At 43.8% G+C, this 23,410-nt stretch overlaps 1 protein-coding gene across 1 annotated transcript in view; it reads right to left on the bottom strand.

The window, feature by feature from the left end:
* zfc3h1 (zinc finger C3H1-type containing) overlaps positions 1-23,410 on the bottom strand; it is a 41,615-nt gene that overhangs the window by 16,705 nt on the left and 1,500 nt on the right. The window contains exons 2-24 of the mRNA XM_039670245.2: positions 22,236-22,661; positions 21,766-21,842; positions 18,377-18,641; positions 18,102-18,298; positions 17,905-18,025; positions 16,938-17,002; positions 15,102-15,281; positions 14,858-15,010; positions 14,645-14,782; positions 13,672-13,775; positions 13,354-13,491; positions 12,186-12,360; positions 9,783-9,893; positions 8,994-9,515; positions 3,862-3,971; positions 3,444-3,575; positions 3,249-3,370; positions 3,072-3,173; positions 2,876-2,998; positions 2,587-2,761; positions 1,959-2,145; positions 1,214-1,402; positions 198-420 (exon numbers count right to left, since the gene is read on the bottom strand). Of these exons, the coding sequence (XP_039526179.2) occupies positions 198-420; positions 1,214-1,402; positions 1,959-2,145; positions 2,587-2,761; positions 2,876-2,998; positions 3,072-3,173; positions 3,249-3,370; positions 3,444-3,575; positions 3,862-3,971; positions 8,994-9,515; positions 9,783-9,893; positions 12,186-12,360; positions 13,354-13,491; positions 13,672-13,775; positions 14,645-14,782; positions 14,858-15,010; positions 15,102-15,281; positions 16,938-17,002; positions 17,905-18,025; positions 18,102-18,298; positions 18,377-18,641; positions 21,766-21,842; positions 22,236-22,661 (4,035 nt within the window). The remainder of the gene's footprint in view (positions 1-197; positions 421-1,213; positions 1,403-1,958; positions 2,146-2,586; positions 2,762-2,875; positions 2,999-3,071; positions 3,174-3,248; positions 3,371-3,443; positions 3,576-3,861; positions 3,972-8,993; positions 9,516-9,782; positions 9,894-12,185; positions 12,361-13,353; positions 13,492-13,671; positions 13,776-14,644; positions 14,783-14,857; positions 15,011-15,101; positions 15,282-16,937; positions 17,003-17,904; positions 18,026-18,101; positions 18,299-18,376; positions 18,642-21,765; positions 21,843-22,235; positions 22,662-23,410) is intronic.

Raw genomic sequence — 23,410 nt, 5'->3', positions numbered from 1 at the left:
GATAACCGATATATCGGCCGATACCAATAATTCTGTATATTTAGAAGCCGATAACCGATATATCGGCCGATACCAATAATTCTGTATATTTGGAAGCCGATAACCGTTATATCGGCCAATACCAATAATTCTGTATATTTGGAAGCCGATAACTGGCTGATGATGGTGTCTATGGTGTGTGATGTGGGCAGGGTCACCTGTAAACAGGCTGATGATGGCATCAGGTGTGTGGCCGTCCCGGGCCGGGCTCCAGGGGATGAGGAAGGCGTCTGTACACACTATCCTGGATGGGCTGGAGCTGGCCGGGTCATACAGCGAGGGCGGGAGGCGGCAGAACTCCACCAGGTGGATGTAGGAGAGCCAGGCCAGACATCGGTCTGCCACGGTCAGGTGACCCGACACGTTTGAGTCCAGCGCGCTCTGCACACACACACACACACACACACCCTCCTCCTTTATAAACCATGCCCTGAGACCTATGATCATAACCCTCATCTTAGTCATATATAACTTTTTACAATTCATAAAGTTATATTTCAATCTGAAACCCAACTACTTCTTAAGACAGTCTGAACAGAGACATATACATGTTTATAAATGGCATTTATTAATATAATGAATTTGCTTTGATTTTCTTGCATCTAATATTTATGTTTATATTTTTATTTAATTATTTTTCAAATGATCAACTTTTAATAATTTATTTTTCTACTTTGTTGCCATTAACTCAAGCTAAAACATTTCACTTTCATTTCATCAGTCAACATGCACTAACAAGAACAAATATGACAACACTTTATTTTACAACGTTCATTACACATTACATGTAGTTACTATAGTAATAACTGTAAATTAAGCATAATTACAAGAATTTAACCTTAACCCAAAATTATATTGAGTACTTACTGTATAATTCCAATAACAATAAAAAGTGTAACCAAAAACACCTCTAAACATTGCTAAATTTACTAATACATTATTAAAATCAAAAGTTGTATTTGTTAACATTAGACAATGCACTGTGAACTAACAAACTAATAATGAATAACTGTATTCAATAAAGGTTGTACAAATATATTGTTCACTGTTAGTTAATACACTAAGTAATGTTACCAAATGAGAGCTTCTTGTAGAGAGTTATCAACACTGGACGAGATAAACATCAGCCATTAATCTAGAACAGTAGACTAGAGTAAGTGTGAGTCTGCCAGACCTTGAGTGTGCTCCGCGCGCTGGTGTGCCGGCCGCTGAACACACTGAGCTGGACCCTGAACAGCAGCGACTCCAGCAGCTGGAAGGAGCGCACCTCTGGCCCGAGGTCATGTGACTCCTCCAGCAGGTGCGTGATCAGACGCCCGCACACGTAGTCCTTGCCCTCGAAGGCGCTCTCCACGCTCATGTACTGGAACACAGACAGAGCCACAGATCTCGTCAGTCCTGGGGCAAATCTGCTCACAGGTTATCGTTTGGTCAACCTCGTCAGTCTGTTTCGTCATGTTGCACAAAGTTCAGTTTTATGATCACGATTGTTTTGCTTGTGATTTGATATGTATTTTTACATGATCGCACCGTCGGCTATAAGCACAAATCAAGAGAATGTCGACTCGTACACTTGAGCTCACAGTTCCCTGATTTATTATCGGCTATTCATCGTATAAATGAACATTCTCTACGTTGTGAAAAGATCCGCGTATATTACATGAGGCAAGGGTGTAGAGTTACATTCAATATATTTTTAAGGAAAATACTTTTAAATATGTAATTTGTGATCAAAGATGAGTTAAGGGATAAAATTATTAGCCTAACTACAGGAGGACTTAAAGGTTTTTATATTTTAACTACATGTGAATCTGATCTTTTTTATCATCGATATTGCATGTTAATATAGTCACAGTCATGGTTGAATGACCTTGTCACGTTAGTCATGGATTATTTGATGAAGCGAGCGGCAGACTCACGGTCCACCAGACGTCGTAGTGCGGCGCGTGCTCGACGGCCATCTCGCACATCTCCTGCAGCTCCTCCCTGCTGGCTCGCCGCGAGAACAGCGTCAGGTAGTGACACCACACCTCGGCCTGCTCGCGGTTATCCTCCAGCGCGCGCGACAGCGTGTTCAGCGCCGCGTCCAGACACTCCGACACCGAGCTACACACACACACACACACAGGAGGATGATGCAACACAATAGCAGCCCACTGTTGCATAAGAACATTATAAACGCTATATAGAAATAAAACTGAATTTGTGACTTAACGTGATATCAAACGATGAAATAAAAATGATGATAATAAAATGAATAAACTAAACCCTACTGTGAACCATCAACAGAAAGCTGGCAGAATAGACGAATACTAGACACTAAAGGCTCGAATATTCGTCGAATTAAAAAAATAGCGCAGCCAAATTTGACATGATGACGTTATTGTGCTCGCTTGCGTCCTCTTGTGGACACAGGAGACAATACAAGACTTCTAACATTAGTATTGCCTTTAGAATTTGAATATAATTACAATTTTGCTAATAATTAGGAAAGAAATTCGAATTTAGCTTTTCGTCCATTTGACAGCCCTAACACACAGCACTCACGTGTCCTTCTGACTGAGGTATTTGAAGGCCAGTTTGATCCACAGCTGCACGTGGTTGGGGCTCTCCAGCACGCTGGTCTCCAGGTTACTGATGTCATCCGTCTCGCTGGCGAAGTAGCGCTTGTCATCCTGCGTCACACACACATCGGCCCACGGCCAGCGCTCCTGCACGCCGTCTGTCAGGGCGCAACACACACGTCACGCATTCAGCACGGTCATGTGAATATGTTCACAGCTCAGTCATGTGATCATGTTCACAGCTCAGTCATGTGATCATGCGGGACTCTGACCGTGTCGGACGGGAACGGTGACGTCCACACTGATGTGATCTTCATCCTCCTGACTGGACCTCTTCGCTCTCTGAGACTCGGGTCTCCACTTCCTCTGGGACTTGTACGTGGTGAAGGGAGGATCTGACAAACACACAACGGTCAGTCTCGGCGCGAGCTCAAGCCGTCAGACACTGCATCAAACACGAGCACTCACTGTGCTTCAGCCGCTCGTTGACTTTGCTCACGAGCAGAACGGCCTTCTGGTCCGTGCCCATCCGGTCCTTATTGGCCCCGAACAGCTTCTTGATGTACTTCTCTGTGAACAGGAGAGTCAGAGCTCATGATCTACAGCTCTGAGCCGATCGCCCCGAGACGTCATGTGACCTGTTACCTGTGGCGCTGCTGATGTCACTGGTGGCGCTGGTGTCTGAGCAGCCAATCAGAGGCAGGCAGTAGGAGAGCAGGTCCTGGAACAGCTGGCCCTCGCTGAGCGTGCAGTTCTTCATGTGCTGCCTGAAACACACACACACGCTTCAGACAGACACTCAACACACACACTGCTTCAAACACACACACACACACGTACCAGGCGCAGTCGTCGTCGTTGCAGGTGCCGGTGAGGTGGAAGCGGCAGAAGCTCTTCTTGGGCTCGATGGAGTTGCTGTAGGTGAGCGAGCGCAGGGAAAGCTTCTCTTTGGTCCGGTAATACGGGCTGAACCTGAAGCAGCGACAGGAATCATGTGACTGACAGCGGGAAAACACCACTAATGAGAGCAGCGATGCTTCAGTCTGCTGCCAACGCTAGCCGTGTGCACGGGACAGGGAATTGGTGGATTTCAATGTTTTCAAAAAATGGCCTACATTTCGCTAATGTGACCACACCTTGATAAGTGAAAAAAGATAGCACATGCGAGTTGGCTATGCTGATGATCACACACACACACACACACACACTAGCGTACGCGGGAAACTGAAGCATACTTTGAGCTTGAAGCGAGCCAAACCTGTATGATTTAAAGACCAGTAAAGGACTGTGATACGGTCCGAACGGCTCTGGCTTGGCCTCCACTCGGCTCTGATGAGCGACCCTGGGATCGAAGTCCACCTGCACCACCTGCACAATCAGACGAGGAGGAAACACTCGAGTTAATTAAAGGAGACGTATCATGAAAATCTGTAAGTGCTGTAATCAGGTCCCCGCGCGTCTATCGACACAGAAAACGTGAACAGAGAAACCCATAACTGTGAGTGAGTGAGTCTTTCTCTGAGAGCATGACAAACAATAAGCCGATCAGATTTCAGTCCTTCTGCCGTATCAAGGGGACCATGCTATAATATTACCATCTGCACGTTTACACACAGCAGCGACATTGGGTTCAGAGCCCAGTTCTAACGCACTGGAGAAGATCCAGCTGAGCCCGACACTGAACACTATTGAGCAGAACATGTGACCGCTGTCTTATAAACAGGAACTGTGGACACTTGTGGAAGAGTTCAACATGATGATGAGATGATCAGTGGAACTCCACAAATGTCTTCGCTAACATTCAGAAACGTGTAAAAGTGCAGCTCTCGCCGAGTCTCTCCGTAAGGCGGAGCTAAAGCTGCTGGTTACTCCTGATCCTGGATCAGTCAGATCCGCCCGTGTTGTTATTGCCGGAGTCTCTGAAGCTTGTGTGAAGGCTAAAGCTAAAGCTCATTTGCATTTAAAGGGACAAAAATGGGCAAATTTGACAAACTACACTAAATGATCTGGGTTTTTGAGCTGAGATTCACACATTCTGGGGGCACCATAGATTTATATTACACCTTGTGAGAAACGGCATAATGAGTCACCTTTAACCAGTTAACCTTCGGGCAACCGACGGCGCTCTGAAGCCCTCCCCCCCCCCACTAGTTTAATGTTTATGAATGGATTTAACATGAAAGAAGATCATTAATCTTGGCAAACTATATATAATTTTAAAGGTCTAAGCCTCGGGCATCGATGTCAGTGCACTGTTTTTCGATGGAAAGCTTATAACAAATGTATTTCTTGCATTTAGGTAAGCAGTACACATAAGAACGCACGTAAACAAAAACGGAGTACTCACCATTATTTTGTAATAACGAGCCAGACACGCATCCACTGTTAAAAATTCCAGATTGAATAGAAAGCTGAGGGTCCACTGAATAACATCCCATAGAGCATTTTTTGTCCAAAGAAAAAATAATGTTGTAATATCCATGGTAATTCCTTTGTTTACATCGCGTTTCTTCAGGGTGAATATCATGCGGTTTTGTTATGCAATAAAATAGTCCATAGAAAACAGACTCCCGGTAGCAGACCCTTATATGGGTGTGTTGCTTAGAGTGTAATGAACAAATTACGACCGCGCACACACACACAAATACAAAGATAAGCGATATCTAGTTCAAAATATGCAAACACTGCAGTCCGTTTTTTTGACGTCATGATATGCACATCATATCATTCTGTCTTTATAACGAAAGCCAATAAAAGAAACGACATGATATGACCGATAAAACATGTAGCCAACCAGTGCACGATTCCAACGTTGCCCGGGAAGTTTGAATTTCTCACACGAACATATGTTTTTATTTGCTCTCCGTCCGGTAGAGGAGCTAAACTCCCGAACGCAGGCTCTGACCACACCCACCGCTGTCATGTTTTGACAGGCCTGCTATAGCTAAGAGCTAAGAGAACAAGCTAAGAGGTAGCTAGTCAACAAACATCTGTTCGTGCAGACATGCAGACTGTCATAAAATAATTTGTCAAAAGAAGTATTTTTCTGCTGAAGTAGTTATTCGAGATCACTCGAAGATGGATTATGTCGACATTGATGAGAAGATGAGTGATGAGAAGATCGTGACGACGGTGATAATTATGCTTGAGGGCGGAAAAGATTATCCAATTTTCGGTGAGTTGCTTTATACATAACTTATGTAACATGCACACATTATACGTATGTGTGTCTGTGTGTGTGTGGGTGGGTGAGAGAGAGAGAGAGAGAGAGAGAGAGAGAGAGAGAGAGAGAGAGAGAGAGAGAGAGAGAGTGTTCCAGTTGTTTCATACGGAAAATGCATTGTGTAAAGTTGTGTCTGAAAAGATTATGCGTTACTTTATATGCATTTATTTATTGGTATATATGTATTTATATGCTTTGGACGGTTATGCAGTTGTTTGCCGTTTTTTTCTGGCACATGTGGTGTGCTATCTGAAGGATGGAGGGGCTGGACACCTGTGCAATATACATTTTTTCCTAGCACACATACTGTATATTTTTACAGTCTAATATACATAATATTTATAGTACAAATGCAAATATTTGTACTGTAAATATGATGTATGTTGTACTGTAAATGTATATATATATATATATATTGTTGTTGTTGTTTTTTTTGCAGAAATTGGTGGGAAGAATTGCAGAAAATATGTGCTATATAGGAAGGAGTTGTATGCTTTCAAAATGCCACATTCCTGTCTGATGGCCGGCCATCAGTGTGATTGTTGGTTCTTTGTCTGGTCATCCATATGAATGCTGTCTATATCACTGGCCATTGATTGTTGATTGAATGGATGAGCTTTAGTACGAATGCTGTGTAAACGACTGCCCATCAGTTTGATTGTTGAATGAATGGCCAGCTATATAGAAACTAAACAGAATTATTTACTTGACATGCAGTGCTAATTATCTTTCCATTCTTTCCCATGCAACAGCCATCAAGTTGAATCTTCAGATGAAGAATGGCATCCAAGCACCAGCCAGAGATGCAAGCTCTCAGTTTCTTCACTATTCTTCACTTTTTCCATACTTTTCAGAACATTGCAATTCACAAGAGGATGGTGGCATCAAAAGCTAGAAATGGACTAAAGCAATATATGAAGGCCAAGCCAACAAAGTACAGTATTTATATCACTTGTATTTTCTATTGCAAAGAACCTGTTATTTATTTTTTATATTTCATAATATTTTACTTATGTATTTTACATATATATATTTTTTTTGTTCTGTTGTGCAAATAAATCACTTGCATAAAGTCTAATGGTTGTGTGTTTTCTTTTATAATTGCATTATTTTATGAATTGACTGAAATAGCTTGCAGTGCCCTGCATAACATTTGGTCATTAGGTTGCTTTTTGATGTATCCAAGGAGGTTTCTTGGTACCTGGACATAGTCTTGGAAAAAATACTGTAGGAATCTCATTTTTCATAATATCTTCCTCAAATTTGAAATATAAACTGATGAGACTTATGTCTTTCAATCAATTACCTAACTGGATTCCTACAGGTTTGTTTTCATTTATTTTTACATGAAATTGTAAAATATTACATGCAGTATAAATTATCTTCAAGACACTTTAAATTCTATAACTTTTTGTCTGTGTAAGTTTTTTCAACTTTAACAGTTGGGTAATACACTCTAAAGTGTCTTCTTTTTAAACATGTCTAAATTGTGCATGTAGTGCAAATAGTTGAGCAACTGCAAATATTTTAGTTTGGGCATGTTATTTCTGGGGATGTGCCTCAGGCAGGGGGAGGGAGAAAGGGAACTGACATAGTCTTGGAAAAAAGTTTGCAGGAACCCCATTGTTCATTATATCTTCCTCAAATTTGAAATATAAACTGATGAGACTTGTTGCTTTCAATCCCTTATCTATCTGAATTACTCCAGGTCTATTTTTATATATTTGTACATGAAATACTAAAACATTTTTGTGGCGCACATTATTTTTGAGGCACTTTTAACTTTTATAACTTTTTTTCTGTTTGAGCATTATCAAATCTGATTGATTGTTAGTAAAGTCCCAACTGTCTTCTTTCCAAAGATACCTTAATTGTGCCTGTGGTACACTGTTCTCAGGAGCTGTATTTATTGTTATCCAGGCATGTCATTTTCAGCTGTGAGCCCCCTTGTGGAGCTGAAGGTTAACAGGTTAAAGGGGACATGTCATGCAAAATCCACTTTTTTAGCCCTTAAATGCATTTTGTTGTATAAGTACAGAAAAGATGAAATTATTCTCTTCAGGTGCTTCGTTTATATCTTTATATTCTATTTTGGTCATATTTTTCAACCTGTTCAGATTTTTCTGTTGTCTATGGCGTTTTTTGAGCAAGTGCGTCACCGTATTTGCAGCGGAACTGACGAATAAGGACATCGCCTACCGGTCCAACACTTCGAGCAATCCGCCATTATTATTTCTCGCTACGATTTTGTAGTTCGAGCTCAATGATGCAGAAGTTACGAGAGGGCAAGTCTAAATGTTTGGTTGTTGGATGTACGTTAGTGACCTGAAGCACTTCAACAACCTCCGCCAGTATAAAGAAGGGTTCGCCGATCGACTTCGTCTGAATGAGATGTAAATTCCTTCTGTCTTTGGAGACGACGAACAGAGCATTTCGATAAGCTGTAAATATCGTTAATAAAAATAAAGTACTTTCTTAAAACACATGGTGGTCATGGTTTAGCAGTACCTTTGTCTTTGTTTTGAAGTAACGTTACACGTCTGCAGTATTATTGCTCTTGAGTTTCATCAATGCTCATTTAGCTGCTGTGTTTTCATATTATAAATACAGATTGTTTGTGGTAAGATTAGACCGTAGTCGTTTATCTCGTCAGTGTGCTTGTTTTAACAAGAGAAATAGTCGACTTTCACTAATAACACAAAACAGTTAACTCACATATCAATACATCCATATGAAGTGGTTGTTCCGCAGGTTCGTCGTCGTCTTTATCGACTCGCTCGCTCTGGCTGGAATATGTAAGGCTTGATGGACAAGTCTTCTGTTGTTGACATTTTATTAATGTGTAAAAAAAAAATGTTCTTTAAAGGTATCGTATATAATCGTATATCTCTAATTAAACTACAATAATGGCCGAACGTGGGGAGTTGAACCGACCGTGAACTCATCGACCTGGAGAGCGGGCGGGGTGTGACGCATCTCCTTTTTATTTAAAGGGGCCGCTTTGAAACGGGTCGCTCACAGACGCACATCAGAAAAGGGGCTTGTGGAGCTATAATAATGAGGAATTCAGACCCAAGCATTGCAGTTATGCTTTATATAGACCACAACGGTGTGATTTATATGTAAAAATGAATGATATGTACCCTTTAAAGCTAGCTTTACTGTACCTTCCCAGGGGGCTGTGCGGTGTCCCGGAGCGAGCGCGCCTCCTCCCGCAGGAGCTCGGGCAGGGCTGGGCTCAGCGTGTACCTCTGACGCAGGTCCTCCAGGTCCAGGCCCAGCAGCAGCTCCGCTTTAGCCGGTTTGACGGGCATGGGCGAGGCGGCGGGCGTCTCCGGGTGGCACAGCTTGGGTTTGGTGAAGGAGCCGGACTCCCTGAAGGAGCGGCGGCGGGCGGTGGGCGTCGCCGCGGCGGGAACCTGCTCGTCCTCCTCCGCCTCCGCGCACTCGCTGGACAGGGTTAGCTTGTCCTGCGTGAGGTCGTGCAGCGAGGGCTGGGGCAGCGGGTACAGAGCGCCGGGCGGCGGCGGGGGGGCGGCCCGCGGTTCAGCTTGCCGGAGCGCCTGCGCCTCCTTCAGCTTCTGGATCTTCTGGGCGTATTCAGCCTCCAGCTGCTGCAGACGCTGCTTCTGCGCGATGAGCTCGGCGTAGTGGACGTCCGAGTGATCCACGCGCCGCACCTTCACCGGCTGGAACACAACACACTCTCATTCACTGCAGGGCTGGGTCACGGTTCAATTTTAACCACTCGTATCAATTCCTAATTTCGATTCCAAGAAGGTAAAAATAAACTTAGATATCATCCACATTTAGTCTTTGAACAACAGAGACTCTCGCTCTTGGATGGTGTACATTCATATTGAAACGCTCACAGAGGAATCAAAGGTTTATTTTTATAACAAGTACACGATCCGACCATACTCCACTCGCTCAGTCATTAGTGTTGTGCAGTTTACCGGGTAGCTGGCGGCGCTGGAGCTGCGTGTCAGTGTGGCCTGATCGAGATCTCTCTTCAGCTTCAGCGACTGCTGCTTCCTCAAGCTCACGCGGTGCTGAACTCTCTGAACCTGCGGGACACACACACCTGACGTTACACTGAACTCTACACCTGCGGGACACACACACATAACGTTACGGCACAGGCTACACTCAGAGCCGGCCCGAGCCTTTTGGGGGCCCTAAGCAGAATTTGATTTGGGGTGTGTTTGACGATTATTGACACCAATGTCATGAATAATGATACATTATAAATGAATACACTTAGGTTATGTATTAGGCTACAACAAAATTAATACTTAATAAAAAAAATTGATGCCTACTTAAATAAAAACTGTTTCAAAACATATAAAAGAAATTATTTGCTAAAATTGACAAAACTGAGAAACATAAGAGAAAGGCTTCAACAAGCCTATTGTTGAAAACTAAAAATATTTGGCCTACTATTTCTCAACTGTCTCAATACAGTGTAACTGTCCTCAAAAGCTTTATTATTATTATAATTATCGTAACAAACTGTTAGATATTACATGACATAATCCAACAAAGTCTGTTACTATAATACCGGTAATGATGTTCTGGCGCTCGTTGTATGCGTGTATGCAATGTATTTTTCCCCTCGGGGCTTGCCGTAGGTGGGTCGTGCGCAGACTGCACACTTGGTAGGCTACTGGAGTGTCGCGGGTTTTTGGAGGTCTGATGTGTGGAGAAGAGTTCAAACTGCTATGTATATTAGGGGTGGTTAATCTGTCTGATTTCCCGATTCGATTCCATTACGATTATTGAAGTCCCGATTCGATTACAGTCGATTTTCAATTATTAACGATTCTCGATTACCGATTATTGATTTTCCATTTCACAACAGTAAACGAAAATACACTAGATCAACATATGATTATATTAGCAGCAGCAACATTTTGGTATTAATTGCACTTTTTATTTGTTTGATATTCATTGAAAATATATTGATGGTTAGTGAGGACATGCAAACATGCTTGTTGTCTACTACTTAGGCAACTCATTATCTTTACATTTATTAACTTTAAATTTTTTTTCAAAAGCAATTTTGTTGCATTATAATGCGAAGGCACCTGGTTCTATTAATTGACAGCATTAAAATGTATTTTGTGATTTCCTTCAATTGAAAATATTTGAAGCAAGTTTGGGGGACTTGAAGGGCACCCGATTCAGAGAATCACCCAGAAATTCAAAAGAACAGCATTTATCTGAAATAGAAAGCTTTTGTAACATTAAACAATACCGTTCAAATGTTTGGAGTCGGTAAGAATTTTTATAAAATTTTTTGGGCAAAAGAAAAAAGAAATCTACACTTTTATTCATCAAGGATAAATTAAGTTGATCAAAAGTTAAAGTACAAGACATTTATAATGTTACAAATCGATTATCTGAATCTTTTGTGTGCTTTAAAAGTACAAAGTAATGACCCATAAAGAATTAATGCACAATATATTTTATTAACATCACAAAGAACGACCAGGAAAATAAATGTGTGCTTGAACTAGGAGCATACTTGTAGTAAATAAATAATATAACGACTGGTGCAGCCGAGTGTTTTTCCTCCTCTGGCTGGAAAGGTGTCATATGGCTTCTCATATTTGTCATGTTTCCATTGTTAGTATTATTCCACAAAGCGTACAACTAGTGCGGCTCTTGTCCAGCTCCTTTCCCCCTTCAACTTCAGAAGCCAAAATATTTCCACGCGTCAGCTTTTAACCTAACAAGGAAAGTGTTTGGATCTCGCGTGCCATCTCATCTCTGTTATGTGCACGCCACAGACGGTCCCGCCACTTCCGCGCTTCAGAGTTCCGTCTTTCGCGTTCCGTCAATATTACGTTATTATAAATACATATCAAAAATTTTTTTTTTTTAAATCTATTTTTTGACATTTGTGAATCGATTCAGGATCGTCCACGTCCGCATCGCGATGCATCGAGAATCGATTTTTTCCCCACCCCTAATGTATATTATTTATTTAAACACCTTGAAGGTTAAGTTCCCCTGCGGGCTGTTTTCTCCGATACCGATACGTGACGTGACTAGGCGCAGTTGCGCACAAATTGTCTATGCACGCGCGAGGTGTCCAGAGGATTATGCGCATGACTTAAACACAGGCAGACACAGCAGCAGTTGTAAATTGTAGGCAGGTATATTGATCATTAAATCAGAGTTTTGTTGTCTTGAATGATTCATTCAGTCATATTCATTCATTTGTCACTTGTTTAAGTAATCTAAAAAAATAAAAACAAAAAGTAACCCCGATTAGGTGGCCAGGGGGCCCTAAGCGGCCGCTTAGTTCGCTTATGCCTCGGGCCGGCTCTGGCTACACTGAACAACACACTCACCTGCTCTTGCAGCTTCTTCAGCAACACCTTGTTAGCGCTCGCGATCTTCTCTGATGCTAGCAGCTGCTCCTTCAGCCGCAACACTTTCCCCTCGGCCGCGCGCACACACTCTCTCTTCTTCAGCTCCTGGAGCTGGAGCTGCTTCAGCAGAGCCTCGTCTTTACACAGCTGCGCCCTGAGGGACACACACATCAGCATGAGAGTGTGTGTGTGTGTGTGTGTGTGTGTGTGTGTGTAGGGCTGTCGCGGTAACCGCAATATTGTAGTACCACGCTTCAAGTCAACCGCAGAGGATTGCACGTAACCGCAGCAACCGCGATATTCACGTTTTTTTTTATAAGGCTATAGCCTTCTTGTTTTGAACTTAATGCATGTGTATTGAATGTTAAACAAGTTCATAACGATAACAAGACTGTTTATCGTGGTGATGTGTAGCCTACAGACTTCACACAGACAGTGAATGAGAGAGATCGGCAGAGCGCGTGCGATTACCTGCGTCTGTCTTTGAAGTCGTGAAAAGCTTGTCGTGTCAAAGGGAAGCGAAATATTTGTTGCATCATCATTTTAACGTTCTCTTCACGGGTATTTTCCCATAAATGCGAGTCAGCAGCAGCGCTGGTCAGCATCCCACAGCATAAAGTCAGTGAGTCACGCATTGAATCAATGCTATATGGGTCTCTAGTAAGTGAAGCATCAGCTTCAGCGTTACCCATGTGACGCATTGCTGCTCAGCTGAGCCTTGAAAAGTTGAATCTCAAAGTTAAAAATAATTAACATCTTGTTGAATGAGCTTTTTTAAACGTGTTCGTTGAATGAACGGTTCAATGACTCGCTCAAAGTCCGTTGTCATAACAATATGCGCGCTGAGTGAAAGTCTTTCAATGCGCATATGTGTAGACGCTGTTTAGTTTCGGTTACTGAAAATGTCCTCGGTTTGGTCCACATCGTAGACTTTATTTATATAGCAACAAATACATATAAATTAAATAAATAAATAAATGGCGGTAATACCGCATATCACGCTATTGAGCCACTCAACATTACCGCGAGGGAAACTCCATAACCGCGACAGCCCTATGTGTGTGTGTGCTGGAGCTGCTTCAGCAGAGCCTCGTCTTTACACAGCAGCAGCATGAGTGTGTGTGTGTGTGTGTGTGTGTGTGCTCACCTGTGTTGATCGAACTTCTCCTGCAGGTCGGCCACTCTGCCCATGAGCTCCAGCTCTGAGTCTGATCCCACAGGAGAGTGTGTGTGCGTGTACGGGACGACCCCGAGCTCTAGCCGGCCCGACCTCTGCTTCTCCAGACTGAGGAACATCACACGAGGGGTTAAAGTGCACATATCACTCTCATATCATCAGTTATAGCTCCAGAAGCAGTTTCACTCAGACATATGTCATGTGAGGCGAACAGATGTGCATGTATACAGGATTAGAGGTTTGAAGGTGTGCATGTGTACAGGTGTGCTTGATCATGTGACTGCAGACCTGGCCGTGTCGTCTCGGAACAGCTGATTGTCCTTCACAGCAGCTCCCGCACTCTTCACCGGGTTATTCTCCTTCTCACACACCGAGTGTTTGGGCTTGGCCGCCTGAGAGAGTAGCACATGACTGCAGTGATCAGAGCTAGCTCTTCTACATGCTGCAGTCAGATCAGTGTTTCAACTGCAGGAAACTGTAGTCCTGCCTCGAAAATAAAACACCTGCTCCAGACATACCAACTCGGACAAACTTGATGTTATCGAATTCGGACAAACTTGACGATGTTATTGAATTATTGATAATAAAAAAATTTAAAAAATTGGAGAATATATCAGTGAAGCACTAGTGTTAGCTTCATGCAACACATCTTCCCCTCGCGGGTCCCAAAGCCCTAAAATTATACCCAATTATTTTTTTTGCCAAGAAAGCTTTATTTCATTTTGATATTATTTTTCATATTTTTATTATTGAAATTAAAATTTTAGATTTGATCTTTAAGATCAAAAACAATAAATATTCATTTAACTTAAATTCAAAATAATTTCATGCATAACGCTATTCAATTTAGCTAAAAATATCTTCCATTGGGAGTCTTTGACCTCTTGTGGGAAATAAATAATAAGATGATATTTCATGACTAGATGGCCTTATAGCTCTATATGGAGGAAACGAGCTGTTCCGCTGGATCCTTACGTCAGGTCCTTTCAGTTTGCATTCAGATACACATGTAAACCTTTTTGTAAAAACATGTAAAAGTTTCTATCATTTTTAGTTTGAATTTTGAGCATTTTTTTTTTTTTTGGCTTTTTCTGCGTCTCGCATTCCATTCATTCCTAAGGGGGTCAAATTGACCCACCAGGGAAAGATTTGTTATTCGTGGTTTTCAAGTATTCAAGGGGTTCAAATGCAACAAAAGTCCAAAAAACAAGAGTTTTGGGTAATACTGAGCAGAGGGAAGGAAGTCGTCACACACACACACCTCTACGCTTCTGCGAGCCTCTTTAATCATGGACTCCAGGCCCCCGAACACGGTCTGAGCGGGGCTTTCGCTCTCGCCCTCAGAGTCGCTGTCATCAGACGCGTTCAGGCGCACCACCACGGCCTTGTGTCGGGGCAGCTGGAACACACAAACACACACAGTCACATGGGAACGCCTTGATCAAGCACTCTCTCTGCGTCTCATCACACTCACCAGGAACGGGGCTTTGGGCACGGGGTGTGCCCGGATGAACCGGAGCGCTCGTGCGTGTGAGGTCACGGTGTTCAGGCTGACCGAGGAGAGGTTGTTCCTGGGCTGAACCACAGCTCTGAGTGCAGGAGAAGGCGGCCCGCTGGTGCTGGACTCCTGAGGGACACAACAGATCATCACACACACACACACTGAAGGTGACTTGACTATTGTTAAAAGCGCTAAACACACACACACACACACACACCTCTGGGCGGGCCCGTTTGCTGGCCAGGGCTTTGAGCAGCTCCTCCCGCAGCAGCATCTCCTCCTCTTCCTCCTCGTCAGCGAAAGGAGGTTTGGGTGGCGGCTCATCTTCATCAGGGGGCGGCAGTGGAGGAAGAGGAGGAGCCGGGCAGACGAGCTCCATCTGATGCACACACACACCCTGAGCACATGACAACGGGGACAAGAGCACAAGAGATTTATCATGATGTGGCTCCGTTTATTATAGCTGCCACTTAAAATGCTGGAGCTGGATTCAGAGTGGGTGTTTTTATCGTTCATCATCCGGAAGATATGGCTCCGATACGGCCATCTTTGCCAGATCGGGTACTGGTCAGACGAGGCCGATCCAAATCACATTTTGTGCGTATACTCTTCTGTGTTATTGTTAAGCCCCACAAAAACATTCTAAAGCACCATAAAGTTTTCGTGCACTCTATTATAAGTGTGCTGAAGCCATTATATAGTGTAATGTGAGAAAGAAATGAATATTTAAGTCATTAAATGTGTTGCTGCCTCATTCAGTCCCTCCAGAAAAACGCGATTATGCGATCGCTGAATTCAATGCAAAATCAGCCAAAGTCCGCATATTTATGCGGGGGGCGCATTTTTTCAAATACGCCGCACTTTCGCCGCATAAATTGCCGATTTCCGTGCAAAATATGCGGGGTTTGCATAATTTCATAATCCTCGCATTTTTGTTCCAAAAAAAGTCACATGTATCTTAGCAGAAAGTTGAAAAATGTTGCGTTTGCTTCACACAAGAGCAGCCATTTCCCTCTGTTTCCATGGGGACGTTATGAAGTGACGCAATTACGCGACGCCGGACAGACTCACGATTGACATCTCACAAATCGAACTTGTATAACTGTCTGTCACACGTTCTACCGTCACATCGTTACTTAATAAACAACATAAGATAAAAGAAGTAGCATCAAACAGAAATTACCCGCACACATGGGGCGTTCGAGGCGCACATATAACACTGCAGAGAGCTCTTAAAGGGGCCACACCTTATTTACACTCGTTACAGTCTGAAATAAAACAAGATGAGAAATGAAATATTCCCAGCACTTTCTATGATGTAGTATGCTTGCTTATCAAAGGAAGTAATAAGAAATGACTCTTTACATTAGCCTAGTGAGAACAGGGTGTTGGGGGAATCACTTTTTTTTCTCTTTTTCATCAAACCGCAATTTTTGCAAGTTCCCTCAATTTTTGCAAATTCCTGCAATTTCATCGCATAAAATTGCATAAATATCCCGCATATTCCATCGCATTTTTAAAGAAAACGGGCCGCATAATCAATAAATTTTTTGCCCACAACAATCACAAAAAAACTCTGCGTTTTTCTGGAAGGACTGAATACTATTATGGTAAATGTTATATATAAATCGCAAATTTCACAAATTTTTGGAAATTACCACCACAAAATCAGTCATTTTGATCGCAAAAATCACAAAAAAAATTCGTGAAATCCTGGAGGGACTGCTCATTAAACAGCTGTGCTATACATTTAAAACATGTCTCTCAATTTTATAGTAGCCTTGGCTATATCTAAAATAACTTATCAAGAAAGGCTATTAATAATCTGTCATTGCATCACTGCATTATGATATGAAAGGCTCAGTGCGGCACACAACGCTTATGCCCATCCCGAGCGCAGAATGATGCGTCTGAAGCCTCACGCGTCACAGCGCCTCGAGTCCGCATTAAACAATTCAATTTTCATGTGCGTGATGGCAGAGCTTTCACTGTTGGGCTCTCTCTGTGTGGAGTACTGTGTGTTTATAAGGGAGTGTGTGAGGGCTGAGCGTACCTGTCTGTGAGGTGTGGACTCCAGAGGAAACACAGGAAACGCATCATCACGCAACGGCGACGAAGCTGAAAACAACATGAACACTAGCAGTTACGGTCAGTGAGTTCAGGGTCAGTGCCGAGGGTCACGGTCAGTGAGTTCAGGGTCAGTGCCGAAGGTCACGGTCAGTGAGTTCAGGGTCAGTGCCGAAGGTCACGGTCAGTGAGTTCAGGGTCAGTGCCGAAGGTCACGGTCAGTGAGTTCAGGGTCAGTGCCGAAGGTCACGGTCAGTGAGTTCAGGGTCAGTGCCGAGGGTCACGGTCAGTGAGTTCAGGGTCAGTGCCGAGGATCACGGTCAGTGAGTTCAGGGTCAGTGCTGAGGGTCACGGTCAGTGAGTTCAGGGTCAGTGCCGAGGGTCGGTCACGGTCAGTGAGTTCAGGGTCAGTGCCGAGGGTCACGGTCAGTGAGTACAGGGTCAGTGCCGAGGGTCACGGTCAGTGAGTTCAGGGACAGTGCCGAGGGTCACAGTCAGTGCCGAGGGTCACAGTCAGTGCCGAGGGTCACAGTCAGTGCCGAGGGTCATGGTCAGTGAGTACAGGGTCAGTGAGTTCAGGGTCAGTGCTGAGGGTCACGGTCAGTGAGTTCAGGGTCAGTGCCGAGGGTCACAGTCAGTGCCGAGGGTCATGGTCAGTGAGTACAGGATCAGTGAGTACAGGGTCAGTGCCGAGGGTCACGGTCAGTGAGTTCAGGGTCAGTGCCGAGGGTCACGGTCAGTGAGTACAGGGTCAGTGCCGAGGGTCACGGTCAGTGAGTTCAGGGTCAGTGCCGAGGGTCACAGTCAGTGCCGAGGGTCATGGTCAGTGAGTACAGGGTCAGTGCTGAGGGTCACGGTCAGTGAGTTCAGGGTCAGTGCCGAGGGTCATGGTCAGTGCCGAGGGTCACGGTCAGTGGGTTAAAGGTCAGTGGAGCACCTGTGTTCGTCAGTACCTGGGGAGCTGGGCTCACTGTCCGTGTCCATCGCCACCTCGTCATAGTTGTCGTACTGGTAGAGGTTCCCGGAGGAGTCCAGGCTCTGCTTGGCCAGTTTCCTCGGCTCGCCGTCTGAGGACTGGGAGAGAGCACAGGTCACATGACGTCAGACAGCTGTGTGCTGGAGTGGTCATGTGACTGGTCATGTGACTGACCTTGCTGCGCGCGTGATGCCTGGAGCCCACCAGCTTCATGAAGCGGTTGTACTGCTCGTCCTGGTTGGACAGGTCTCGGATCTTGCGTATCTCGTCCTCCCTCTTCCTCCGCTCCTCCTCCTCCTCCTGCTGGTGTCTCTGCTGCTCCTGCTGGTGCTTCCAGGTGCGCAGCTGCTGCTTCCTCCACGCCTGCTTGGCTACACACACACACACACAGATGAGGCTGAAGCCGTGCGATCTGACTGATGTGATGGTTCAGTGTGAGCGAGTCTTACTCAGGTGAGCTGGTTTCTTCACTCGGCTCTTGTCCGGCGTGGCTCTGGCGGCTCTCACTCCCTCCTGCGGTCGGCTCAGGGCGTTCCCTCTGCTCGGCTTGCTCCGGTCGCTCTCGCTCTTGTCCTGCGGCGCTCTGACGGCTCGGGAGATCTTGTCCTTGCTCTCCTTCAACACCTGCGTCTCCTTCTGCTGCCACTTCCTGCTGGCGGACTGTAGAGCCAGGAGTCTCAGCTGCATCTCCGACAGCTCGTCCTCCTCCGTCATCTGTCCATCATAAAAGTACATCCATCCATCATCAAAGGGCACTTTTAAAAATGTTTATTCAAGCTTGCACCTTTCACCAGGCACTGCTTTTGTGCGGGCGCGTTGAGAGTTTTCTGTTAGAGCGGTGTCATATCAGAGGCCCCTAAGTTAATAACTAATGATCTTTACAACTAGGGTTGGGTATCGTTTGAATTTGAACGATTCTGATTCTGATTCCTTGTTTCGATTCCGGTTCCTAACGATTCTTGATTCCGATTCTTTTAAAAGGCAGGGTTTAGCTAACCTTGCTAACCAACGGTCTTTCTGAAGGAAATAATCCTTTTGTCACAAATTTTGCATTTTGCAGAGATTTCGTTATTTTTAGAAAAGTGAAGCCACACTTTGGACCGCCGACGTAAGCTATCTGCACATAAACGTTGGCATAACTCGCGTGGTTATGCCAACACTTCCGGTAGACGCTTCTTCGTTGGTGTTGTTCAGCGGTTTCTTCTTCCGCTCGGCGGACTGTGAATATCGAAACTAGGAATCGAAATTTTAACTTTTGAACGATTCCGGGAAAAACTAACAGTTAGTCCCGGTTCCAATCGATACTCGATTCTCGATACTCAACCCTATTTACAACAGAAGTGAATCAATTAAAACTTTATCTGGACAATAACTTTATTCTAGGGCTGCTGTAAAGCCAAACAATCTCTGTTACTGTAATCTCCTATTATCACTGTAAAGCTGTTTCGAATGAAGATGACTCGACTTGTCATTTCCCCCCAAACGAGTACAACGCTGATATTGAAACCTGTACTTTTAATCACATTTGTACTTACGGCTTAGAATTACCATAAGAATATGAATCATATTAGTTTAGTAAATGGGCATCTCCTATAGTAATGTTCAGTCTCTTCGATTAGAGTGCTTCCGATGACAAGAATCTGGACACACACTCCGGTCGTCGGCCGGCAGACACTAGCAGAGCCATAGAAACGCGTGGAGAGCTCAGCAGCGCCACCGTCTGACATTAGTGTGTTGGGTTACTCAGTACGTATAACGCTCTCATTGAGCCGGACAACTTTCTCGTTTACAGTCATTAGCTCTGACCAACAGGAAATTCTGGTTTGAATGTGGGGTTTATGAAAAGACAGGCTCTGAACTTTTAACTGCAACTATTCACACCAGATATTGGATATCTTGAACGGTGTTGCAATGATGACGGACAAGATATCCAATATCTGTTCCCAATTTAACATCTTCAATTAGGGGTGTGCGATATGACGATTTTTAATCGTGGACGATTAAAATGTCTCCACGATCTGCTTTTGAAGAAATATCGTAGTATCGTGTTACATTGCATTCTATCAGTTCAGTTCTGGCGCCTCCGTCTCAACTGTACAACGCGACGTAGCCTACACATGATCACACGTTAATGAATAGGTACGGGACACTGCAATTCACAAAAGTTCATTATTTGCATAAGCCTTGCCGGTTAAAAATTTAATTCACGCGCTGATGTGCTGTTCTAACGTGCACTTTCCTGACCGCATATACCCACGACAATCACAGGCACTAGAAGCCTGTCAAACAGCGCCTGAATACTGGACTAAGTTATCTCTCGAGTCTTATTATGCTAATACTGTTAAATACACACAATGTTTACATAAACAGGCTATGTCTAAAGTGAAAGCAAACATTTGAGAGAATATCTGGTGTAATATGCGTCTGTATTAAACGCGTTGCCTGCTGGTCTAAAAGCGACAGGAATAAATAGTACTGCCGCTTGTCCTTAAAGGGATAATTCACAAAAAAAAAAAAAAAAAAATCCGTCATTATTTACTCACTCTAATGTTGTTCCAAACCTGTATTAATTTCTTTCTTGTGCTGAACACAAAAGACTTTTTTTTTTTTAATGTGGGTAACCAAACAGTTGCTGGTCCCCATTAACTTCCAGGAGAGAACCTATAAAAAAAAACTATAAGGGGACCAGCAACTGTTCGGTTACCCACATTATTCAAAATAACTTTTATTTTCAACAGAAGAAAGAAACTTATTCGGGTTTAAAACATCTTGAGAGAGTAAATTAAGACAATTTTCATTTTTGAGGGAACTATCCCTTTAGTGTTAATAAAACAAAAAAACACAAGGAGAAAATCACTCACTGACTGAGAACTTTAATATAGCTTTAATAAAAATCAAGTCTATGTAGTGTTTTAATTTCATATTTGTTCATTTAATTACTTCAATGCTACTGCTAAATACACCTACTGCATCTGAAAAAATAAAGCACTATTTATTTAATATGAATATTAATTTGTGTAATGTTTATCTTGTCTTATTTTTTTTTTATTTTTTTCATTACAGCCACTTGCAAAATATTAAAACCAACTTGAAAAAGAATCGTGATAAAAAATTGTGATCGTGATTTTCCGAAAAAAATCGTGATACGATATTTTTTCCATATCGCCCACCCCTATCTTCAATGTCTTCGCTTCATGTTGAAAAATGTTGGTGTGAATTGTAGACGTTAAAAATTCTGAAAAGGGGGAACAGGAAAAGACTAACGTGTCGAGTTTCTAAGCTACTTTGAGAAATGAGTTTCTGCGCTCCTGATGTGTGTCTGCACACAATCTTCTATATGAGTGTTTGTGTGCCACGAGGCATCAGTGCTCGAACGGTTTGGTCTATAAAACGGCTCACAGTAGACATCATGTGATCGGCCTCCTACAACACACACACACAGCTGACGTGTCACCATGATCAGGCCCTGTGTGCAGAAGTTAACACACTTCCCCTTTCCCTGTCCAATACATTTCAACACCACAGCCAAACAAGACACTTCATCAACAAACTCCTTAGGAAGCATTAGTAGGTGCTTTATAACTACTAATAAACAGCCAATATCCTAGTAATAGGCAACTAGTTAATAGTGAGAATTGGACCCTAAACTAAAGTATTACTAACCGGTCAATGTTACACTTGTTAGTTTGAGCACAACAGATTTACAGATGTGAATAGTGTTTAATATTCAGTTTATTTGTAGCATTAGACTGACAGCATCTCTATTCTGCTGTTTGTGGCGTTCCTGTGTGTGAGGTCAGTGTTTAACATGTGTGTGTGTGTGTGTGTGTGTGTGTACCTTGGCTGGGCCGCCTGGACTCTCGTCAGACACTGGTGAGATGTTGAGGTCTGGTTCACACTCCTCTTCCTTCACAGCTGGGAGAACACACAACAAAAGATGCCACTGGTTAGATACCTCAATATAATGATGATAATAATAATAATAGAGACAGAGCGGCACACGTGATAATCTGAAGGCCACGCCCACTGGGGAACAGTCCAGCGTCTGCACTGAGTGTGTGTTGTGTGAAGCGCCCCCTCGTCTAAAGCTGTACAGCACCGCTAGCGCTGACAGGACAGCTCAGAGAAACGGACATCTGGATGTGTGTACACCCGCCACACAGCAGCTTCTGGACAGGGTTTTGTTATAAGTCATGAATGAGGAGGACGCTTCCCACAATCCCGACTCGATGCAGACGCCGGTGGAAGTGGGCGTGGCCTAATGCGCTCTGTACAGCACAGGAGTGTGTGGGAACCGATTGCTGATACCGTGATCCTGTACGTCCTTCTGCTGGTCGCCGTCGGGCCTCGGCTCGGCTCTGTTGAGCGCGTCTCTCTCGGGTCTGCTGGTGGTCAGCGCGTCTCTTTCTGTGTTCAGAGCGTCTCTCTCGGGTCTGCCGGTGTTGAGCGCGTCTCTCTCGGCCGGCGTCAGCAGCTTCTGCCTGAGAGGCTTGAGGTTGAAGGCCTGGAACGCTCTCTTCTCCTCCTGCGCCCTCGTCTCCTCCGGCGGGGCCGCGGCGGGCTCTGGCTCCGGCTCCTCCTTCAGGGCCATGCGCTCCTCCTTGCGGATCACCTCGAGCTCCAGCTGGATCTGCTTGTACTTCAGGAGCAGCACCTCGAAGCTCTCGTCCACGGCCGGGGCTTTCGGGAAGCTGTTCCCGGCCCTCCTGGCCTGACTCCTGCCCGCCGGCTTCTCTGAGGCAGCGTCAAGGAGCAGCGCACACACACTGGACATCCGCAACACACACTCACTGGATCTCATTTAGCCTCAAATTTTGAAATATATATATATATATAGCCTCTAATTGACATTTTCTTCTAGAATGATCCTTTTTATCAAGCTTGTATATTTAAGTTCAGTAATTTCACTTAAATGACAATGAAGATTACCTATTAATTGTCATTTAAGTGAAATTACTGAACTTAAATATACAAGCTTGATAAAAAGGATCATTCTAGAAGAAAATTTCAAATGACACTTAGAGGCTTTTGCATCTGAACTCTTCATATGTATATTATTAAAAAAAACAAAAAAAAAAACAACAACAAATGTATGAAGATGGTAAGTCCCGCCCATCCGTAAAACTCCAAGTGGACCTCTAGGTTGAAAAAGCGTCAATGCAAGTGAATGAGAGAAAATAATTAATTTCTGATCCCGTTTGAATTGTGCCATGAATGTGAACATATGTTGTCTGTGAATTTTTGTTTTATATAATTTCTAATGTAACGAGTTTGACAGTTTATTGTATGGTTCTTTGGCTAGCAGTTGTGGAATAGACATAACGAGAAAGACTACACGTCGCATATGTGACATCACCGCATAACACATTTTCCCTCCACAAATCACGGTGCGATGATCCAAGGAATTAGATGGAGATGCCTGTGTGTTTTGTACCCAAATGTCACCATTCAAACAGAGGTTTGTTTAGCGGGATCCGTGTGCT

This window comes from Pimephales promelas, chromosome 25 (genome assembly GCF_988280905.1).
Source record: "Pimephales promelas chromosome 25, fPimPro1.hap1.1, whole genome shotgun sequence".
In the NCBI taxonomy this organism is placed as follows: Eukaryota; Metazoa; Chordata; class Actinopteri; order Cypriniformes; family Leuciscidae; genus Pimephales; species Pimephales promelas.
The sequence above is the reverse complement of the archived record's forward strand: the minus strand, read 5'-3'. Positions and strand labels throughout refer to the sequence as shown.